Genomic DNA, 21,819 nt, shown 5'->3' with positions numbered 1-21,819 from the left:
CCCTGGTTTGGCCTATCAGTGTAATTCTGGTTCCCTGCCTGCAATGATAACCTAAAATGGTCCAATCAGAAAGACTCTCAGCGCTTAAAAGACCTCTGTTCCCTGGCATCATGTTCCTGGATAAGTGTATATCTCCACTGGATATACTCTTTCCTGTTGAAACTGACTGTGGAAGGATGTGGACCTAAAGCTGCTAGCAGCCATCTTTCACCATATGAAGCCCAAGGAAAAAGACAACACAGCTGAGAAGAGAATGAGAGATGAAGAAATTCAGGGTCTAGATGATATTATTATATGAGCACCTGGACCAAACTGTACCTGAAGCCAGGAATGTGTGGGTTTTATAATAACATGAGTTATTGAATTCTGCTTTTTGCTTAAGCCAGTGTAAGTTGGATTTTCTGTTATTTGCTACTGCAAGAACCTTTACAGATCCAACTATTATTTTCATGTTTTTATTGTGTGTGTCCTACATGTATTGTGTGTTGTAGCATGCTGAGGAGAATACTTGTCAGGAAATAAATGTAGAGAGAACTGACATTCCTCCTGACAGCAGCAGATAATAATTCTCAGTTTAGGGAGGCTGCTGATGGCACATGTGCCTTATCACTAGCAAAACCCACAGCGCTTTAAGGGTGAGTGCTCCAAATGGGTGAAAATAGTGATTTCAAGAGGAGGCTGCAATCCTAGTTATTTTAATAGCAGTACAAATGCCACAAAATAGGGGAAAACGAAATCAGAGGAAGAGGTTGGTACAAATACTTAAAGTATAAACACACCTTACAGAGTAGCAACTGGGTATCTGGGAACTGTCTGGCTGCTTGTGATGTAGTACAACCAGCTGACCCTAGCCACTCCCTTCTTACATCTGATTTTATTCCAGGCTAACATGTCTATAGGTGGATGATTAGCAGACCAATATTAATCAGCTAGTTCACAGCTCCAAGAGGCAATGAGGGTCAATACCAACCAATCAATGAATATTGGCTAGACCATTGGCTAGAATTTGCAAAGCCTCCTCCCTCTTTCTGCTTCCTCACTTCCATTCTCTTCCTGTTTATTTGCCATTCCTATTTCCCAGGCATGATTTTGCCTCTCAGGAAAATAATCAGTTGACAGGAGGTTGCGTTCTCTAATTTTTGTACTTTTCCCATGGATCATAAAAACTTATCTGAAAAGTCCTAAAACAAATAGAAAACTATAAACTCAGTGTACATTCACACCTAAACATTTTCTAAGTGATTATCAGAGCCAGCTAGGTGATTTTTAAAAAGTAAACATCTTACATGTAGTCATGGAGAACGTGGACTGAAAGTTCGGTGATGCGCAGAGGTCTCTTTTCATGCTGTCGTAGAATACATTTAGCAGCTCAGGTTGAAAGATGACAACTTTAACGGTTTTTAATGATGTGGTGGAATGCTGCAATGAGAAGTCTACAATAGCATCGATTATGTTATCAGCAACTGTGACTGGATTTTTTCCGGCATTTCCTGAAAAAAATTTAATGACAAAGAAGAAATTTCAGCTGATGTTGGTAATATGATGAAATTCGGCACATGCAGTTCTCAGTGCTGAGAAACAGAAAAACCCCTGAGAGCCAGGAACTGATCTGACACTCACAGCTAGTTGATGTTCTTTAGCTGAATACAAACAATTTCATAGTATATCATCCATGTAACCACTCTGACCATGATGAATTAACACAAAAACAAGACTACTCCATAATTATGTCTTATCATAGACAAAAACATGAACCCTGTCCAAATCACAGAGATGGCCAAACATCCCCCATCTTGACTAATAAGAGTGACAGCTGCTAGGCCAGCCGTGGTGGCTCACGTCTGTAATCCCAGCACTTTGGGAGGCTGAGGTGGGTGGATCACAAGGTCAGGAGATTGAAACCATCCTGGCTAACATGGTGAAACCCCGTCTCTACTAAAAATACAAAAAATTAGTCAGGTGTGGTGGTGGGCGCCTGTAGTCCCAACTACTCGGGAGGCTGAGGCAGGAGAATGGTGTGAACCCGGGAGGTGGAGCTTGCAGTGAGCCAAGATCGTGCCACTGCATTCCAGCCTGGGCGACAGAACAAGACTCCGTCTCAAAAAATAAAAATAAAAAAAGAGTGACAGCTGCTGCATTACCAATCATACATTCAGCCAGAGTGCATCCTCCTTCCTTCTAGATAAGACAATCATAGAATTATGTCTGTTTCCTCAAAGTCTCTGATCCAGAGAAAAGCCCCACTTACTTGAGACTGCCACAAAATCACCTAAAACAAGCCCAAATCCATTACGTTTTCTAACGCTCTCCTACTGAGATGCTGCAGAGCTCCCCATAGTGTGTGTTCCTGGTGATCTTTTGCTTATGGGCATTGGCAGTGCAGAAATAAGAACATGTGATCTGGATGCAGAAGAGCTGAGTTTATGTCCTGGCTCCACTACTTACTAGCTGTCTGATCTTCAGTAAGTCATTTGATCCCTCTTGAAGTTAGCTAGGGCTGCGGTATAAAAAGCCATGGACTGGTGGCTTAAGCAACAGAAACTGATGTTCTCATAATCCTGGAGGCTAGAAGACTGAGGCCAAGGTATCAGCAAGGTTGACCTGTAGATGGCTGTCTTCTCTCTGTGTCTTCACATGTTCTTCCTTCCATACCTGGCAGTATCCTAATGTCCTCTTCTTATAAGGACATTAGTCATATTGGTTTAGGGTCCACCTTAATGGCCTCATTTTAACTTAATTAGCTCTTTAAAGACCCTATCTCCAGACTAGGTGCTCACGCCTGTAATCCCAGCACTTTGGGAGGCCAAGGCCAGTAGATCAATTCAGGTCAGGAATTCGAGACCGGACTTGCCAATATGGTGAAATTCTGTCGCTACTAAAAATACAAAAATTAGCTGGGCATGGTGGCGGGCACCTGTAATCCCAGATACTCAGGAGGTTGAGGTAGGAGAATCACTTGAACTGGGGAGGTGGAGGTTGCAGTGAGCCAAGATAGTGCCCCTGAACTCCAGCCTGGGTGACAGAGCGAGACTCTGTCTCAAAAAACAACAACAAACAAACAAATAAAAAACAAAAAACAAAAAAAAAAACCCTACCTCTAAATCTGAGGTACCAGGGTTAGGACTTCAACATATGAATTTTGGAGAGACACACTCAACCTATAGCATCTGTATACTTCAGTTTGCTCAGCTAGAAATTGGGGGTAATAATAGAAGGTAATAGGTAACAGAGAAGAATATGGTAGCTAAGAATACAGTAGGTAAGAATATAATGGTTAAAAAAAAAAAAAACATGTAATAGTAAAAAGCGAACAAGCAAGCGAACAAAAAACAAAACAAAAAAAATGTAATGGTAAAAATTGTGCAGGATTTGGGACCAGGCGGCATGGCTTTGAACCTAGCTCTGTTGCTAGGTTGAACCTACCTCAAGTTCCTCAACTACAAAATGGGGACACAGAGTTTAGGATGGATCCAGGTTTTGAAATTTATATATCTCAGAAAAAGAATAAGTATGTAATTATGTATAACAGTGAATATTTAGAATGAGAAAAGAAATCACAACAAAGTATATCTTTTAAAATGCTGAAAATTGTGTTTCTGAGGCAACTTTCCTTAGCTATATCGTGTACATGTTTATAGCCACCCCAACATCCCCCAGTGCAAGGGGAAGTATGAGACGTCAAAGTGGGGAGAAACAGTGGTCTTAATTCATGATGGTTAAAATATCCTACTTTTTAAATTTTACTAAGTCATAGAACCAGGTGAAGACATTATTAGGGCTTCTCTCAGGGTCTGTTAAAAATCCTGTGCAAGTGAAGTCCAATAACTTAAGCTTCATTATCTTCACAATAAATTTGTCTTTGCTAATAGTTTCCATGTCATAGGTACCAAGACCAACCCTCCCAGTTTCCCCAGAGCAGAGAGGCTGCCTGCAACATGGGACTTTCAGTGTTAAAACCAGGAAAGTCCTGGGAAAACTCAAAAGAATTGATCACCCTATATAAAGTTACTGTAATGAATACATGAGCTTTGACATATAAAACACCTAGAACATGTAGTAAGGACTCAATAAATCTTAGCAATTATTAATATTATTACTAAAATTAATGTAGCTATTCCAGCTACTTCATGGGAGTTTAGTGGTACTCAAAATAGATTGCGCCTGGCAAACATTTCTTTTTTCTGTCCGTCTTTTTGTTTTCGAGATGTAGTCTCACTTTGTTACCCATGCTGGAGTGCAGTGGTGCAATTTCAGCTCACTGCAACCTCTGCTTCCTAGTTCAAGCAATTCTCCTGCCTCAGCCTCCTGAGTAGCTGGGACTACAGTTGCCTGCCACCACGCCTGGCTAATTTTTCTATTTTTAGTAGAGACAGGGTTTCACCATGTTGGCCAGGCTGGTCTCGAACTCCTGACCTCAAGCAATCAAGTGATCCACCCTCCTCAGCCTCCCAAAGTGCTAGGATTACAGGCGTGAGCCCCTGCACCAGGCCTGAGAAACATTTCAAAAATGTTCGTTGACATCAATGGGGAAGAGAAAATCCATGAGCACGTCTGGAGGCATCATCAAAATCACCTGTTATTCATTCCGCCATTCAACAAAATTTAAAGGGCAATGATTCTTCACTCAACACAGGGCAGAGAAGACATAAAGATCTGGTCCTTCCCTTTTGAGGATCTCACAATGTATTCACAGTCGAAGAGGCCTGGCACAAGCATTTCATGGCCTCCCACTTCCTCCTCTGGGGTTTTGCACTTACCCTCCTCCAACACTTAGGATTACTGGTTGGTTCTTTTGCTGATTTTTCTGCCCTTTCCCCACCACAATCTACCTGTGGGCATTTTCCACTGTTCTGGTTTCAGCCCTCTTCTCTTTCTGTATGCAGTCCCTTGACAGGTTCATTCCACCTGCCCAGTTGCAAACCTTCCCATTATGTGGCCGATCACACCATGTGATCTCTGCATTGGGTATCATTCTCGGTTACTATGTCTTGCATCTGTTCCAAAATCACGAACTCCTGGAGGGGCCAGAGCTTACTCCATTCTGTTTGCCCAGTGCCAAGTAGCAGAGTGCTTGCCCTGGGTGATGGCAACAAAACAATTTGGGTTTGTGAGAGCTGTAATTAGCCAGATGGTGTGGGAGAGGCTCCAGATGGGGAGAAATGAATGAACAAAAGGAACAAAAAGTGGTAACAAAACGCTTGCAGCACGTTCCCCCTGGCTTCCCTATTGCCCTCATTACCACTGATAACAAAAGGTTATAACTAAAGGTTATAGGTGTTAATAAGGGCAGTGGGGAAGGAGGAAGAATGTACTGCAAACTTTGGAGGGTGCCCTGGGGGTTATACGAGAGGGGCCTGGGATACCTGCAGGAGCATTCTGTTTTAATCTGGGAAGAAGGAAGTCTACAGAGTTGAGCTAAAATGATGGTGGTGGCTCTAAGATAAAAAATTTAATTGCTGAAAAACTCTCTTAGATTAATGGTAATCTGTGGCTACATACTATTAATACTTCCCAAGGAAGAAGCCCTCACTTGCATGAGAGTGACAGGGGACATGGATGTGAATGAATCAGGAAGTGAGTGACCAGTAGCACTGTCAACTAAGAAGAGCAAATGACTGGATGATACGATAGAGATGAGGAAAGCATTCCTAGACACTGTGAGCAGGACAAACCTGAGCTTGTTGCTCATGGGGAGTGACTGCATCTTACTCATGATTTTCTCCCCAGTGCCTTGCACAGAGCCTGGGTAACGGCATTTCAATTCAATGAACGCATGAATGAGGAGCCGACTGGGAGACATTGAAGTAAACCAGATGGGGGAGGTCTGAAGGGTTTGGAAACGAAAAGAAAGGCTGGAACTCAACAACTCTCCGGAAGAAGATTCAGCAGGACTTGCTGACTCTGGGGGTCTGGGGACACAACAAAGCAAGGATGGCAGGCCAGGGTAGCTGGGAGCGTCATGGCACCACTGAAGAAGGAAACGAGAAAGCCTGAGAGCTCAAGAGGAGTGTCTGTTTTCAAGGGAGGATCATGAGTTTGGATTCTGATGTAATGAAGTTTCTAGTAACAGAAAACTTCCCCAGAGGAGATCCTGGAGAGAATGAGAAATGCTGATTTGAGAGTCAGTGCAGAAATGTTACCAGATATGAGAGCAAATGAATCCCCCAAGGGGAAAAAATGAAGAGTGAGAAAAGTATGAAGTTAAGGACCAAACTTGGAAAGATACTTAGGGAACATAAACAAGAAAGGGGTGGGCTCAGCGGCCCATGCCTGTAATCTCAGCACTTAGGGAGGCTGAGGCAGGCGGATTGCTTGAGCCTAGGAGTTTGAGACCAGCCTGGGCAACATGGGGAAACCCTGTCTCTATTAAAAAAATACAAATATTCGCCAGGCGTGGTGGTGCACACCTGTGGTCCTAGCTACTTGGGAGGCTGAAGTGGGAGGATTGCATGAGCCTGGGAGGAGGAGGTTGCAGTGAGCTGAGATCATGCCACTGCACTCCAGCCTGGGCAACAGAGTGAGACTCTGTCTTGAAAAAATAAAGAAAGAGAGAAGAAAGATGGAGGAAAGAGGCTTGGGCCCAGTAGCTGGTGGCGCCCTCTGGATCTAAAAGATGGCTCCCTCTCTGATTTACATCATTGTTGCCACCTTCAGATGGACTCAGCATTGATCTGCTTAAGAGTGAGACTAAATCTAAAGGAATTTGTATCATTCAAATTTTATTATAGAGTGATAAGCTGCAAACCTGTTCCGATGGCTGGAAGGGAAACTGATGTGTACTTCCTCTGTTCACACTCTTCTAGAACACTGGTGACTGTTTTCCTGACATCATTTTCCCCACGAACATGAATTATTATTTTGCACTTTAAGCATCCACCTTGTGTAATTATAAAATCTCCGTGTGGCTGTGCAGCTGAAAAAAAGGGAAGAAAAACAAACATGCAGCCCATTAGTTACTGGAGGCAACACTTTGATTTTTGAGAAATGAAAATAGCGGACATCAGTGAAGGCTGTGAAGCCCAGCCTCCCTCGAGCCTGTTGGTTTCATTCACTGGACTGTGACAGCCACATTTTCTTTACAATCAGAATTCTCGAGCTCAACAAATACACTGTTGAGTATTTGGGGTGCTATTCAAAAGCACTTTATCTGCATTAATCTGCTCAATCCTCAAAACAAGCCCGTGAAGCAGGTACTGTTTTCCCATTCACACATGAAACAGCCACAGAGAGAGGTAAGGTCAGTAGCCAAAGATTGCCTGGGACTTGAACCCAAGCAGCCAGTCTCCAGAGCTCTAAACCCCCACTCTGCTGTCCCAGAAGAGCAAAAAATAACGTGGCTCATTCAGCCACGTTAATTTTTGAAGGAGATAAAAGCAACGAACTCTGTGGCACGGAGGTGTAAAAGGATGAAAACTTCTCCTTCGCTCAGGACTCTAGAGCTCTTGAGCACATGGAAATGACCAGGGCCATTTTAAGGCATTGCTTCTTTGGTTCAGACTGCTCTGAGTAAGGCTGGGGCCGGCAAAAGGAAGGAGGAGAAGAGTGGATCCCTGCCCATCCCATCCTGCCCTCCTGAGAAGCACCCATGCCCAGGCACTCCCTAGGGCCCCTCGGGTGTCCTTCTCACCTCCCTCCCAGGCAGCCTCCTCAGGCTTTTCCAGGTTGTGCAGCCCACCTTCATCCTCTGCTCCTGCCTCCCAGGCACAGCGAGCTCTCCCAGTGCTCCAACTCCTGCTAACTCCTCATGTTAGTGATCAAATATTATCTTCCTCTGCTCTCACTCCAGAGCTTTATTCACTCCAGAGAAATTTCTTAATCAGAGGAGAGCTACTAAGATAGGAGTTTCAGGCACTGTAGCAGGTCAGTTGCGGGAATACATTGTCAAACATGGTGCACTATGACTTCTTGAAAGTACATTCACAGCTGACTGTCTACCCTCCTCTGCAAGGGGTATATTAAAGGACAAATAGTTTATAATCACTACCTTAGGTTCCCCACTCAAAGTCCACACTCATTCATAAAACGATTAGAAGTTGGTTATATGCAGTTGTGTTGGAAGAAGTAGAACAAGGTTGGGGAAAGTTTGTACAGCACTTTACAGTTTACAGAACTTTTCACATTAATTGTTCCTTCTGATCCTCAAAACCACCTGTGGCACAGCTTTCCCACACTACTTATTAGTAGAACTTTCCTACTGATGAGAGAAGCAAAGCTCTTAGCAGTTAGATGACGTGCCTAGGATCGCTCAGTAAATGGCAGAGCCAGGATTATTAGGACCCAGGCCTGGGTTCTTTTTACTACTCAGGAAGTAAGAGACAGATGAGATGGTGGGATAAAGAACCTCTCCCCCATAGCCTCCAAGTCCCACCACCTGTGCCTGCTCTTCCAGTGAACCAACCTTCTTTCAAAGTTTTGCTCGCTACTTACTCCACCCCCAGTCCTCCTGTACATCCTCTCATTGTAATCTCAGCCCCCTGATTTTCAAGTTTGTAGTCAAAAGTAACATGTGCCCATACCTAATACAGCACATTCATTTTCCACAGCTTGTCCAGCACCTTCTAAAATAGCTTTTGACACACCTAAATAAGACATGTTAATGGTAAAAGGCATCAGTTAGAATTCAATAAGTGGTTATAGCTTTTGTACATTAGACTTCTGCTCAACTCACCCTTTTGTGCATAATCCATTGACCACCCCCATGCCCAACCAACTGCTGTTTCTATAGCAACCTCCTCCCAGTGGCTGATGAACAGTCTGATCTCAGTGCCATGGAAGTGCCCAGGATCTGAAAGGCTGGCATCTGCAACTTTACCTTCTCTATTTATACAGGACTCTTTTTGCAGTTATTCGAAATTTTTTGCATTCTACCCTTATTATTTTGTAAAAATGAATGAAAATATAAAAATAAAAGTTCTGATACTAATGAGAAGCATGGATCTCAAAACTGTAATAAAATCAAGCACTTTACTAAGTTATTTGATTCCCTGCCCCATTCAGTTAGACAGCTGGTTTCAGTCCAGTGAATCTTCCAGTCAAGGTTGTAGCTTCACCACTTTGGTCAAGTCTAATGACAGCTGGGTTCAGTGGTTAAAAACATGGACTTTGCATTTTGACAAATTGGGTTGAAGTTGACTTCAGGATTTACTAGCTTGTATGTGACTAATAAGTTCCTCATCTGTTACACAGAGGCTAATATGGCACTTCCCTCACAGGGTTATTTGTACATTAAAAGAGGTAATGGATGAAAAATGCTTAGCACAGAACCTGGCGTGCAGAAAATATTGAATGAATGTTAGTTGTTTTATCATTATGAAGATATCTATATATCCTTGGTTGTGTGTGTGTGTGTTATAAAATGTGTCTTTTTAAAAAAATCTTTTTTCAACTTGTTTGTTCTGGTCTCTGTCTTTGCTGTGAAGACTTTTTTCAAATATCAAGTGATTTTCGCCAGTCCATTCCTATTTAAGAGTGAGCTTAGAAGTTCTACTCAAGAAGGCGTGTTGACCAGCGGCCTTCAGTATAAGGCAAGCAGGCAGCACCTACTGTCTGCTGCTCTGGGATCCACGCAAGGAGAGGGGCTGGGCACTCAATGTTTGGTACACAGATGTTCTCTTAAACAGTTTTCAGTCTAGCTCCTCATCTCACCTATGCCTGGTGCCCTAAGTCCAAAATCCCTCTGGTTCTGTTTCTCTAGAGAATAAACCTCCCATCTCTGGCCAGGGAAGAGCAAGGAAATTTACTGCTGTATAGGATGGGCGATCCAATCAAGTAGTCTAATTGCTACTGATCTTGAATTTCATTCAACCTTGTTTTTATCTCTGTACTTGCCCCCTGCCTTCTCAGATACCAGCAGCCTCCAATTCCTGTATCTCTGGGGCTACTCTTCTCTCCTGCAGGTACTAAATTTTCTCTACTCTATGGCAGTTACCACCCTTGGCTAGCAGCTCCCCATCATCTAAAAATTTGTTATCTTCTGTTCATAGTTGTTTTCCTTCCAATGTTCTTTTTTCTTGTGTGTTTATATCCTTTTCATTCCTTTACAGTTGTATTAATGGAATCCAAAAGGGGACGGGGATAAATGCATAGGTTCAATTTAGCATGTTTCAAATAACCAAATGTTATTTATGTCTACATTTTAAATGACTGAAAAATGGAATGACCAATGAATTAAATGGATATTCTACAGATTCACTTCTGCATGGTAAGTTCTATAATATTTTTCAACTTAGAAAATATTTAAATTCTATTTCTATTTATGTTTTATCTTACCCTTTTAACTTAAAAGTCAACGTTTTATAATCTACACAAATTTAAGAGGGCTAGGCACGGTGGTTCATGCCTGTAATCTCAGCACTTTGGGAGGCCAAGGCAGGCAGATCACCTGAGGTCAGGAGTTTGAGACCAGCCTGGCCAACATAGTGAAACCCCATCTCTAACAACAACAAAAAAAAAAATTAGGTGGTGGCGCGTGCCTGTAGTCCCAGCTACTCAGGAGGCTAAGGCATGAGAATCACTTGAACTCGGGAGGCAGAGGTGGCAGTGAGCCAAGATCACACCACTTCATTCCAGCCTAGGCGACAGAATGAGACTCCACCTCAAAAAACCCAGAAAGGTTAAGAGTGTATGTGTTTAAGTTATAAATTAATAGACATATGAGGGGAGGGCATGCCTGAATGTGTTACTATGATGCGAGTGGTCAAACATTTCAGGGAAAATAAAGAAAAAGGTTTGTGTTTCATTTCTGGGTCAGTGTAATGTAGAGAAGAGAAGAACTATGGGAGGTGAGTTGTGAATGCCAACTGGGTTGCATAAAAAGGAAAATAAAAATAGAGGAACTTAGAGGTACTAAACTATACATGTGGAAATTCAACAGTCCAGAGCTGACACTAAGTACCATGCATCAGTTACACTCCACCTTTATATCAGTTGACACCCCATCTCATCCTCTCCTGGGAAATAGGCATTTGACAGGCAAAGAAACTGACACTCAGAGAGGTTAAGTGACTTGTCCACAGCTATACATTGGTAAGTGACGTAGCTGGGATTCAACCCACATCTTCCTGAGTTCAGGGACTACATATTTTCTACAACACTCTCTGTATACTCAGGGCAAATATTAGCCACAATTTCCCTTCCAGAAATTAGTCATACTAATAATTACAATGTATTGCTTAAATAAAGTACCTGATTTCAGATTAAATGTCCTTGTTGTTGAGTTTACAATAACATCTACCTGTTCAGTGATTATATCTCCAGTAGCAACCTGAAAAGTAATTGCACCAATTTTCATTTCATATGCTGTGAAACAAGGCTTAGAGACAGTCCCGACCACACCTGAAAAGAAAGGAAATAGGTAAAGAATGGGCTGGCTCAGCTTCTGGAGGAAGAGCACTCATCTTGGGGCCCTATTCTCTTCCCAGCCCGGCCCTCTTTCTTTTTCCCCAACATAAACCCAAATATTACCGTATCTCCTGGCCTCTTAAACAGCTAGGTATTCTTTTTAAAGGAAATTAGAAAATAATGCTTTGTGACAGTAAGCATATCTACATTTTCTGAGTTACATAGGATGAGGCAGAAATATCCGATTGTGCCAGTCTGTCTACTGGCAGAGCTACTGTGGTGTCAAGAGAGAGGAGTGAGGAAAAAAAGGCAGTGTGAAAAGGGCACTGTCCTTTCTTGCAGACAACACTCCTAGGAGGGTCTTTTATTACCACAGGTGTAGCAATATAAAGGTTACTCTGAAATCCCAGCACTTTGGGAGGCTGAGGTGGGAGGATCACTTGAGGTCAGGAGTTCGAGACCAGCCTGGCCAATGTGGTGAAACCGTGTGTCTACTAAAAATACAGAAAAATTAGCTGGGTGTGGTGGTGCACACCTGTCATCCCAGCTACTCAGGAGACTGAAGCAAGAGGATGGCTTGAACCGAGGAGGCAGAGGTTGTAGTGAGCAGAGATCGCGCCACTGCACTCCATCCTGGGTGACAGAGCAAGACTCCATCTCAAAAAAAAAAAAAAAAGACTGCTCAGAGGAAGTTATGTTTAACCTGTTGACATATTACTCTCCACTCCACACTCTGAGGCTTACAACTTAGATATGCCACTTCAGCTCATCCCTTAAACCCTTTAGATCTACCTTTTGACATTTACAGAGTGGCAACAGAACTACCTGCCATGGGGCCATTGTACATGTTAAATAATATACTATATAAGACAGGAATCAGTAAAGTATAGTGTGCCAGGCACAGTTTCGTTATTTTTTATTACCATTACTTACAAACTGGTTTCATTACCATTGATTTGGTTCATGTTAATATGCGATTGCTTCTTTGTGTGCCCAGACAATGGGACATGCTGTAACACCTCCTCTATCACAGATTTGTTCTTCATGTGAATTAGCTTTGCCTCCTTCTATTGGACTTCAACTACCACTGAAGAGTTGCTCAGCAAGAGGAAATATTTCCTTGGCAGAATGACTTTACCAGACCTTGGGTATCTCCAGCCATGGGAATCCTGGCCTTGTCGGGATTTATTCTTGACCATTTAGTGAATTCATCTAAAAATGCCTGGAAATAGAAATAGTTACTGACCACAACAATGTTGCGTAAAAATATTAATCCAATTCTTTGGAGCATTGATCATCCAATATCAAAGAGTTGATAACAATAGTTCTCAAAAGATTTCCTCTTCCTTCAGAGACTTCTTAAAGGATTGCAGCTCAACCTAGGAATTTTCTCAGCAAATAGCAGTGCTGATTTACTTTACCCTGGGAGTAATCTAACACTGTCCAGGCAAGTATGTCAGCAGGGGTGCTGACTCTGGCTCTGCAGGAAGTCACATGCCTTTTTTGTGACCACTATCAGTTATCCCTCCTCTTTTGAAACTCCATAATTCTAATCTCCTACATCCAATGTGCTGAGGGCAGTGTAGAGCATTTGTAGGTGAGCGGGGTCAGGGCAACAATGTTCCTTGGCATCTCTGGCTATTAGGTACATTCTGGGGGTGATTAACAACAAACACATACAGTATGCTTCATCTCTTATGTTCAGCCAAAGCCTCCTGAATGAAAACATGAAAATTCACAGTAGAAAACCTCAGACATCGAAGTTTTGTTTAGAAATGAAAAAACAAAAAGGCATTTTGGTCGTGTGAGTGATAAAACTGAGCAATGGGTGACAGAGTAGAGTTATAAAGTTTCACTTGGGTTGTATTCATCCATTTTCTTTCTTTTCAGGTATCTTTGGGACTCTTTCTACTTTTTTTCTCTTTCTTTCTCCTTCCTTCCTTCCTTCCTTCCTTCCTTCCTTCCTTCCTTCCTTCCTTCCTTCCTTCCTTCCTTCCTTCCTTCCTTCCTTCCTTCCTTCCTTCCTTTCTTTCTTTCTTTCTTTCTTTCTTTCTTTCTTTCTTTCTTTCTTTCTTTCTTTCTTTCTTTCTTTCTTTCTTTCTCTTTCCTTTTCTCTCTCTTTCTCTTTCTCTCTCTCTCTCTCTCTCTCTTTTCTTTTCTTTTTCTTTTTGGACAGGGTCTCATTCTGTTGCCCAGGCTGGACTACAGTGGCGTGATCTTGGCTCACTGCAGCCTCAACTCCCTGGACTCAACTGATCCTCCCACCTCAGCCTCCCAAGTAGCTAGGACTACAGATGTGCACCACCATGCCTGGCTAATGTTTTGTATTTTTTGCAGAGATGAGGTTTTGCCATGTTGCCCAGGCTGGTTTTGAACTCCTGGGCTCAAGCAATCCCCCTGCCTCAGCCTTCCAAAGTGCTGGGACTACAGGCATGAGCCTGTACCAGTCCATGTTTCTAATTCTTGGTTAACAATGAAATTTGGGGCAGTTACTTTCCAGATTGCTACTGGAGATGTCACCCCAGTAAAGGGCAGATGTTATTATGAACTCAACAAGGACACATATATCATGAATATTTTGCTAATAATAATTTACCCCAGTTTATCTTTGAGCAAGAAAATATGTCTCTGGATATTTTATATTTACTGGGGGAAGAAAACTAAGAACCTTTGGGGCTAAATGTTATTTTTTAAACTGTTATTATTATTTCCAATGGATAAATTTACTTACGAACTACATCATGCAATACTTTGGAGTGTTTCTGGGGAATTTTGGGAAACATCTCTGGAAAGACCACACTTCCATCCAGAATGGGTAAGAATAACTAAGAACTTAAAAAACAAAATTATCTTTGATCCTGTTTAAGTGGTGATGTTAGTAAGTTGTAGCAATTTCCTGTCAGTCCTTAAAGTCAGGTAATGACTACAACCAGTTTTGGGGGTTTTCTATGTGCTAGATATCATGCAAAACACTTCAAATACACCCCTTTTAATAGTTAGAACAACTCCAAAAGGTGTTATTATCACACTTATCTTACACTTGATAAAACTGAGATTCAGGCTGGGCGCCGTGGCTCACGCCTGTAATCCTAGCACTTCAGGAGGCCAAGGTGGGTGGATCACCTGAGGTCAGGACCAGCCTGGCCAACATGGAGAAACTCCGTCTCTACTAATAATACAAAAATTAGCCAAGCGTGGTAGCACATGCCTGTAATCCCAGCTACGAGGGAGGCTGAGATGGGAGGATTGCTTGAATCCAGGAGGCGGAGGCTGCAGTGAGCCGAGATGGTGCCACTGCACTCCAGCCTGGGTAACAGAGCAAGGCTCTGTCTGGGAAAAAAAAAAAAAAAAAAAAAAAAAGCTGAGATTCAGAGAGGTATGTCACCCAACTTTTAAATGGTAAAACTGAGATTAAACCTAGGTATACCATTCTTCTAATGTCAGTGGGAACTACTTAGTGTGCTTTGACTGCCTCTCCACTGCTGAATATGGTGCTGCTATTTCTAGATCGTAGACACTCACAGACTTGTATAGACTGGTCTATTCTATCCAAATAACTAAATCTTTGAGGCTTCTCTTATTCTGCCCTTTCCCCATAGATAAAGCCATGACTTAGCTTTCATATAGTCAGTGTTAAAATGTCAAGGCCGTTTTTATGCCAATAACTTTCCACTTCTTTCTAAGAATGTATTTATTATCAATTAGCTTGTCTGTTGATGAACTGTCTAGGAACATGAGTTATCAGTGTTGGCTCATAGTTAAGTCATATGGCAACCTCCCATTAGCAACTATCACTTATGGGCACAGGAGTAGAAAACACAGTTATTCCTAGATCTATAAAAACATCTGAATGCTCTTGGGTTCACTTGCCAGAATTAAGCAGATGGGACATGTAAACATACCTGAAGGCCTTCATCGTCATTTGTATATACCAGAAAGTGGACTTCTTGTAAAGGTTTAGTTATCGGCCTTGCGCTGCTACTGTATTCGAACACTTCTGAAAGGATTAGTTTAGCAAAAACAGCTTTGGGAAACCGCAAATTGCCTGTTCCAATCATGGGAAATGTGATTGATGAGAAAGATAGCACTTCTACAGTTGTCAAACATTTCTTGACTATATTTGCCATGATCTGAAATGTGCAAAGTACATTTACATAAGTTAGGGCTTAAGTTGGTGGAAAACAAAGAGTTGTGGTCCCAGCAACTCTGACAAGGACCTCTCTGCTATTGTTGGCTTAGTCAGGGTCTGAGAAGTCAGAAAGAGGAAACAAAAACAGGGCAGAGTACTTTCCAGAGAGAGTCACACTCATTCAGGAGAGGCGGGTCCACAGTGTGGGAATGGCTGCATAAAATTGTACCTCAATGCAACTAAAAGTGGTGTTTATGAAGAATCTTTAAAAACATGCAGTATTTATGTTAAGTTTTTTTTAAAAAAAAACAAAAACAAAAACTGTATTGGCCGGGTGCGGTGGCGGGTGCAGTGGCTCCCAGCACTTTGGGAGGCTGAGGCAGGCAGATCACGAGGTCAGGAGATCGAGACCATCCTCGCTAACATGGTGAAACCCCGTCTCTACTAAAAATACAAAAACAAAATTAGCCAGGCTTGGTGGCATGTGCCTGTAGTCCCAGTTACTTGGGAGGCTGAGGCAGGAGAATGGGCGTGAACCTGGCAGGCAGAGCTGGCAGTGAGCCGAGATCACGCCACTGTACTCCAGCTCTAGCCTGGGTGACAGAGCAAGACTCCGTCTCAAAAACAAAAACAAAAAACGGTATTTAAAAATGTTTAAAGAGAATATTGGGCCAAAAGAAGAAGAAGAAAAAAAAGATAATATTGGGCCTAACACGGTGGTTCACACCTATAATCCCAACACTTTGGGGGGCTGTGGTGGGCAGATAGCTTGGGCCCTTGAGTTCAAGACCAGCCTGGGCAACATGGTGAAACCCCATCTTTACAAAAACACAAAAATTAGCCAGGGATGGTGGTGTGTGCCTGTTGTCCCAGCTACTGGGGAGGCTGAGGTAGGAGGATCACCTGAGCCCAGGAGGCAGAGGTTGCAGTGAGGTAAGATTGCACCACTGCACTCCAGCCTGGGCGACAGAGTGAGACCCTGTTTCAATTAAAAAACAAAAAAAGAGAGAGAGAGAGAATCTCAACTAAGAAATAAATATGCTGTCCAGTTGCAGTGGCTCACGCCTGTAATCCCAACACTTTGGGAGGATGAAGCAGGCAGATCACCTGAGGTCAGGAGTTCAAGACCAGCCTGACCAGCATGGAGAAACCCCATCTCTACTACAAATACAAAATTAGCCAGGTGTAGGGGCGCATGCCTATAATCCTAGCTACTTGGGAGGCTGAGGCAGGAGAACTGCAAGAACCCGGGAGGCAGAGGCTGCAGTGAACCAAGATCGTGCCATTGCACTCCAGCCTGGGTGACAAGAGCAAAACTCCATCTCAAAAAATAAATAAATATGCATGAAGTCATAAAGTTGACTTGAAGGAAATATAGTAAAATGTTAACTAAAGTTACCTCTTAAGGCCAGGCACAGTAGTAGCTCATGCCTGTAATCCCGGCACTTTGGGAGGTCGAGGCGGGTGGATCACTTGAGGTCAGGAGTTTGAGACCAGCCTGGCTAACACAGTGAAACCCCGTCTCTACTAAAAATACAAAAATTAGCTAGGCCTGGTGGTGGGTGCCTGTAATCCCAGCTACTCAGGAGGCTGAGGCAGGAGAATCACTTGAACCCAGGAGGCAGAGCGGAAGTTGCAATGAGCTGAGATGGCGCCACTGCACTCCAGCCTGGGTGACAGAGCAAAACTCTGTCTCAAAAAGAAGAAGAAAACAGTTATCTCTTGATGGTTGGATTATTATTTTTATTGTCTTTTTGTACTTTTCTATATTTTCCACAATGTAATTGTATTACTTTTTTATATTCTGAAAAAAAGTTGGGAAATTAAAGTGGGAGTGGAGGTGGGAATGATGTTATCGAAAGGGCACTGACTCTTTTTTATTCTTCACCACAGTGCTGGGCACACCTCTTTGCTATACTGAAAGATTATTACATTACATCTTAGACACCCCTCCTGTAGAATCCCAGTGACTGTTACTACTTCCAAGGGTCAATTACTCGGAAATAACTGGTAGTTGTGATGGATTCTCCATGGAATGTAATAAAGATTGCAATAGACAGACAGGGTTCAATCAATACAGGGTTTCACAGCCTAGGGCAGACATTTCTTTGTTGTGGGGACTGGTGTGTGCATCATAGGATATTTGGCAGCATCCCTCGCTTCTACTCACTAGATGCCAGTAGCAGTTGTAACAACCCAACTGTCCTCTGTAGGGCAAAATTGCCTCCCTTCAGCACAGATCTACACCACACCAGAAGAAGATTCCCAAAGCTACCAAGTGAGGTGGAGAACTAAGAGCGTTCCCTACCTGCCAAGAAGTCCCCGCTCCATTATTCCAATCTGGAGCCACGGCATGGAGCACAGCTTTGCAGTCCAGATTGCAGCCACTTGTCATGAATATGTTACCCACTTTTTCCTCTGTTTCCCGCCTGCTGTCATCTAACTCTTTCTGGAGCATGGGACCAGCTTTCTGCAAAAGTGCCCGAGATAGTGGTCCTCCTCCAAGCTGAAGATTCATGGGAACAGTGTTGACAATGACATCAGCCTTAACGAAAATAGCAACAGTTAGAGATTGAGTCAATAATACATAATGACTGAGCACCTGTAAATTTACTGAGTATTATGGGCTAATGTACGGATATGTTTTGCCTGTCATACTAACATGTCATCCCCACCCTCGAGGAGCTTACAGTCTATTGTTAGCACTGAAACACCATGATGAGGTCATTTCCAAAACTTAGACATTAAGGAAATATATTTACCACTGCTGTGAAATCAAACATAATGAGTCAGAGTAGAGCTATGAAAATGAGTCAGAGACCAGAGGCAGAGAGTCAAAGACTGAGAGAGAGAAATGGAGAAAGAAGAAAAGTGAAAGTGAAAAACAGAGACAGAGGCAGAGAGAAACAAAAACACAGAAAGACTGAGACAGAGAGACGGGAAGGGAGAAAGAATTGCTCTTAGGCTGGCAGGAACTGAGAATATTTATTTTGAATTTAACAATATACCAAAAGAAAGACTAGGTCGATGTGAAGGAGGGTATGGTCGACCCTGAACACCTTGGCAAAGGAAAATCACTAAGGTGAGGGTAGGCAGTATCCATTCTAGCCTGTCCAGGGATATCAAGTTCTCCAATGTCAATGCTAAGGCTGTTCATTTGGTGAAATGAGGGTCATAGCCTAATGCTATGAGATGTTACATATTCAGCCCGTAACTCCTATTAGTCAGATTTTGTGTTCACCAGAAACCTTCTGATTCCCTGGTAATTTGGGAGTAGGAGGAGACAAACACTCTCATGATGTGGCTTTTTTTTAATTTTAATTTTTATTTGTTTATTTATTTACTTTTTTGAGACACAGTTTCGATCTGTTCCCCAGGCTGGAGTGCAGTGGCATGATCTTGGCTCACTGCAGCCTCTACCTCCCAGGTTCAAGCAATTCTCATGCCTCAGCCTCCCAAGTAGTGGGGATAACAGGCATGTGCCAGCATGCCTGGCTGATATTTGTATTATTAGTAGAGATGGGGTTTCGCCATGTTGACCAGGCTGGTCTTGAACTCCTGACCTCAAGTGACCTGCCCACCTTGGCCTCCCAAAGCGTTTGGATTACTGGAATGAGCCCAGCCTGATCATGTGGATTTTGGTTGTCCTGGTTCTTTGGGGACTCTTCTTCATGGTAAATTAAAAGATGTCTATGTCTCTGAGACATATAATAGGTTATATTTCTCAACTTAATAATTAGCTTTCTTGGGTCCACTTATATAATGTTAGTTAGCATATGAGCTATTATATGAAGTTAGCATAAACCAATGTCAAGATCCGAGAAGCCCCCTGCAGAGACAAGAATGAGCAAGCCATCCAAGAAACAAAACAAAACGAAACAAAATTGATCTAGCCCATGTTCTCCTCACTCCCACTTGCAGTTTCACTCTCTGTTTACTGATTCCTACACAGTTTGGGGAAGCAATATATTAACATGTAAAAAAATAGGCCAGGCGTAGTGGTTGACGCCTGTAATCCCAGCATTTTGGGAGGACGAGGCAGGAGGATTGCTTGAACCCAGGAGGTCAAGACCAGCCTGAGCAACACAGTGAGACCTTGTCTCTACAATTAAAAAAAGAGGAAAATGAGCTAGTGGCCTGTATTCCCAGCTACTTGGAAAACTGAGGTGGGAGGATTGCTTGAGCCTAGGACACTGAGACTGCAGTGAACCGTGACGTGCCACTGCACTCCAGCCTAGGTGACAAGGTCAGACTCTATCTGGAAAAAACGAACAATGGAAAAAGTAACTTGTCATAACGTTTAAATCAATTCAAAATAATCAAAACACATGGTTAAATATACAAATATTAGTTGGTATAGAATTTCAAAAAAGATAGGAAAATATTTAGATTGGAATAGTGAGTGAAGACTTTTTAAAGGGGATAAGAATTTGAGATAGGCCTTGAAGAATGGCTGTAATTGAGTCAGGTAGAAAGAAGGCAGCAAGGCATTCAAGGTGTGTGGAATAGGATTGTGACCGGGTGTGGTGGCTCACACCTGTCATCCCAGCACTTTGGGAGGCCAAGGCAGGCAGATCACATGAGGTCAGGAGTTCGAGACCAGTCTGGCCAACATGGTAAAACCTGGTCTTCACTAAAAATACAAAAATTAGCTGGGCGTGGTGGTGGGTGCCTGTAATCCCAGCTACTTGGGAGGCTGAGGCAGGAGAATCACTTGAACCCAGGAGGCGGAGGTTTTAGTGAGCCGAGATCACACCACTGTACTCCAGCCTCGGCGACAGAGCGAGACTCAGTCTCAAAAAAAAAAAAAGAAAAGAAAAGAAAAGAAAAAGAAAAAAAGAAAGCATAGGATTGTGAAAGATCAGAAAGTAGTTCAAATTTAGCTGAAGCAGAGGTTCAATAGTGAGAAGAGGGGCTGGGAAGAGATTTAGGGCCAGACGATGGAGTACTTGGAAAGTCACACTTTTTTGGACTTTGCCCTATAGGTAGAAGGAAGACACCAAAGATGTATGTGCAGAGAAGTACCTGCTGAAATAATGTTTTTGGAATATATATCAAACAACAATGTGGAGGACAGATTAAAGAGTGACAAGGAGGTCACGGTAGTATTGAGGTGTGATTGGGGGTTGGGAGTGGTGTGTACTGAAATGTGTATTGTAGACAATAGCAATGAAAAGGAAAGGCATGCACATGAGATATTTTGAAAGAGGGCTTATTAGGGTTTGGAAACTAACTGGATAGGAGAAAGAATTCAGAGAAGAAAGATAAAGTGAATTCCAAAGTTTATACAGCACCACCCAATGGTAAGAATAGGTAAATCCCAATATGAGTTGACATGAAATTTATAATCAACTCGGTGGACTGCATAGTGAAAAGACCTTGGTTTCTTTATCTATAAAATGTGGGCATGTCATATATATCTTAATTAGGTTGTAGTACTAATTGAGTAAGGTAAAGTATAAAGTGGACCATCATAAGGGGATAATGATAATAGCTATCATTTTTTTGAGGCCTTTCTACGTGCAAGGCAGGGGATAAGTGCTTTATATGAGTTATTTCATTTTAAGCCTCATAACAACCTTCATATCATCATCATCCATATTTATAGATAAGAACTCTGAGACATAAGATGGATATTGACCAAGATCAGTGGCTGTTGAGTGGTGGAGCAGTATTTGAACCCTGCCAGAACGGACTTTAGAGTTCGTCTACTTACTCACCACACTATGCCTACACCTAGAGTGAAAAATAAATTTACTGTACTTTTATATCATCCAGTTCTTCTGGTCATATTACTCCCCAATCACTCTCATAATACTCAGTTGCAGAGCTCACTATTACCAGTAGCCATGGCAATTATCTTTCTCATTGCAAACAAAATAATTACAATTCCAGTTTTATAAGTAAGTCTCTTGAGTTTGATTAGTGCGAGTCAGATCAATTCTGTGTAAAATGATAAGATGCAACTTCTAAACGTGCTGATTTGAGGACAAAGTCCTGAACCCACGTGACAGAGGACTCTAAAAACTCTAGAGAACATGAAGAAAGCAGCTGGTTGCCTCCCCTCTGCCATCCCATTAACTACAGCAAATGCAAAGAATATTTCCAGTGGCTCCTAATCCAGAAGAGTCTCCCAGTTTCTCAGCAGAGTTCTCTTTCTGTTAGTCCTGAATGTCTGCCATCTGAAGGTAAACATCAGGTGTCCAAATGGTGGGGCTATAGAATTCTAAGAAGCATCTGGACCAGTGATTCTCAGCCCTAGCTGCATAAGATAATCACTTAGAATGCTTTCAAAAACTATTGTCACCTACACCACATCCCTGACCAATTAAAGTCAGGATCTCTAGGGG

At 42.5% G+C, this 21,819-nt stretch overlaps 1 protein-coding gene across 1 annotated transcript in view; it reads right to left on the bottom strand.

Moving 5' to 3' along the window:
* PARP15 (poly(ADP-ribose) polymerase family member 15) overlaps positions 1-21,819 on the bottom strand; it is a 57,522-nt gene that overhangs the window by 12,193 nt on the left and 23,510 nt on the right. Inside the window, 7 exon segments of the mRNA XM_007985600.3 lie at positions 1,287-1,490; positions 6,746-6,913; positions 8,517-8,579; positions 11,185-11,334; positions 12,484-12,562; positions 15,243-15,470; positions 17,778-18,014. Of these exon segments, the coding sequence (XP_007983791.2) occupies positions 1,287-1,490; positions 6,746-6,913; positions 8,517-8,579; positions 11,185-11,334; positions 12,484-12,562; positions 15,243-15,470; positions 17,778-18,014 (1,129 nt within the window).

This window comes from Chlorocebus sabaeus, chromosome 22 (genome assembly GCF_047675955.1).
Source record: "Chlorocebus sabaeus isolate Y175 chromosome 22, mChlSab1.0.hap1, whole genome shotgun sequence".
NCBI classification, from domain to species: Eukaryota; Metazoa; Chordata; class Mammalia; order Primates; family Cercopithecidae; genus Chlorocebus; species Chlorocebus sabaeus.
Note: the sequence above shows the minus strand (reverse complement) of the source record. Positions and strands in the feature narration are given on the sequence as shown.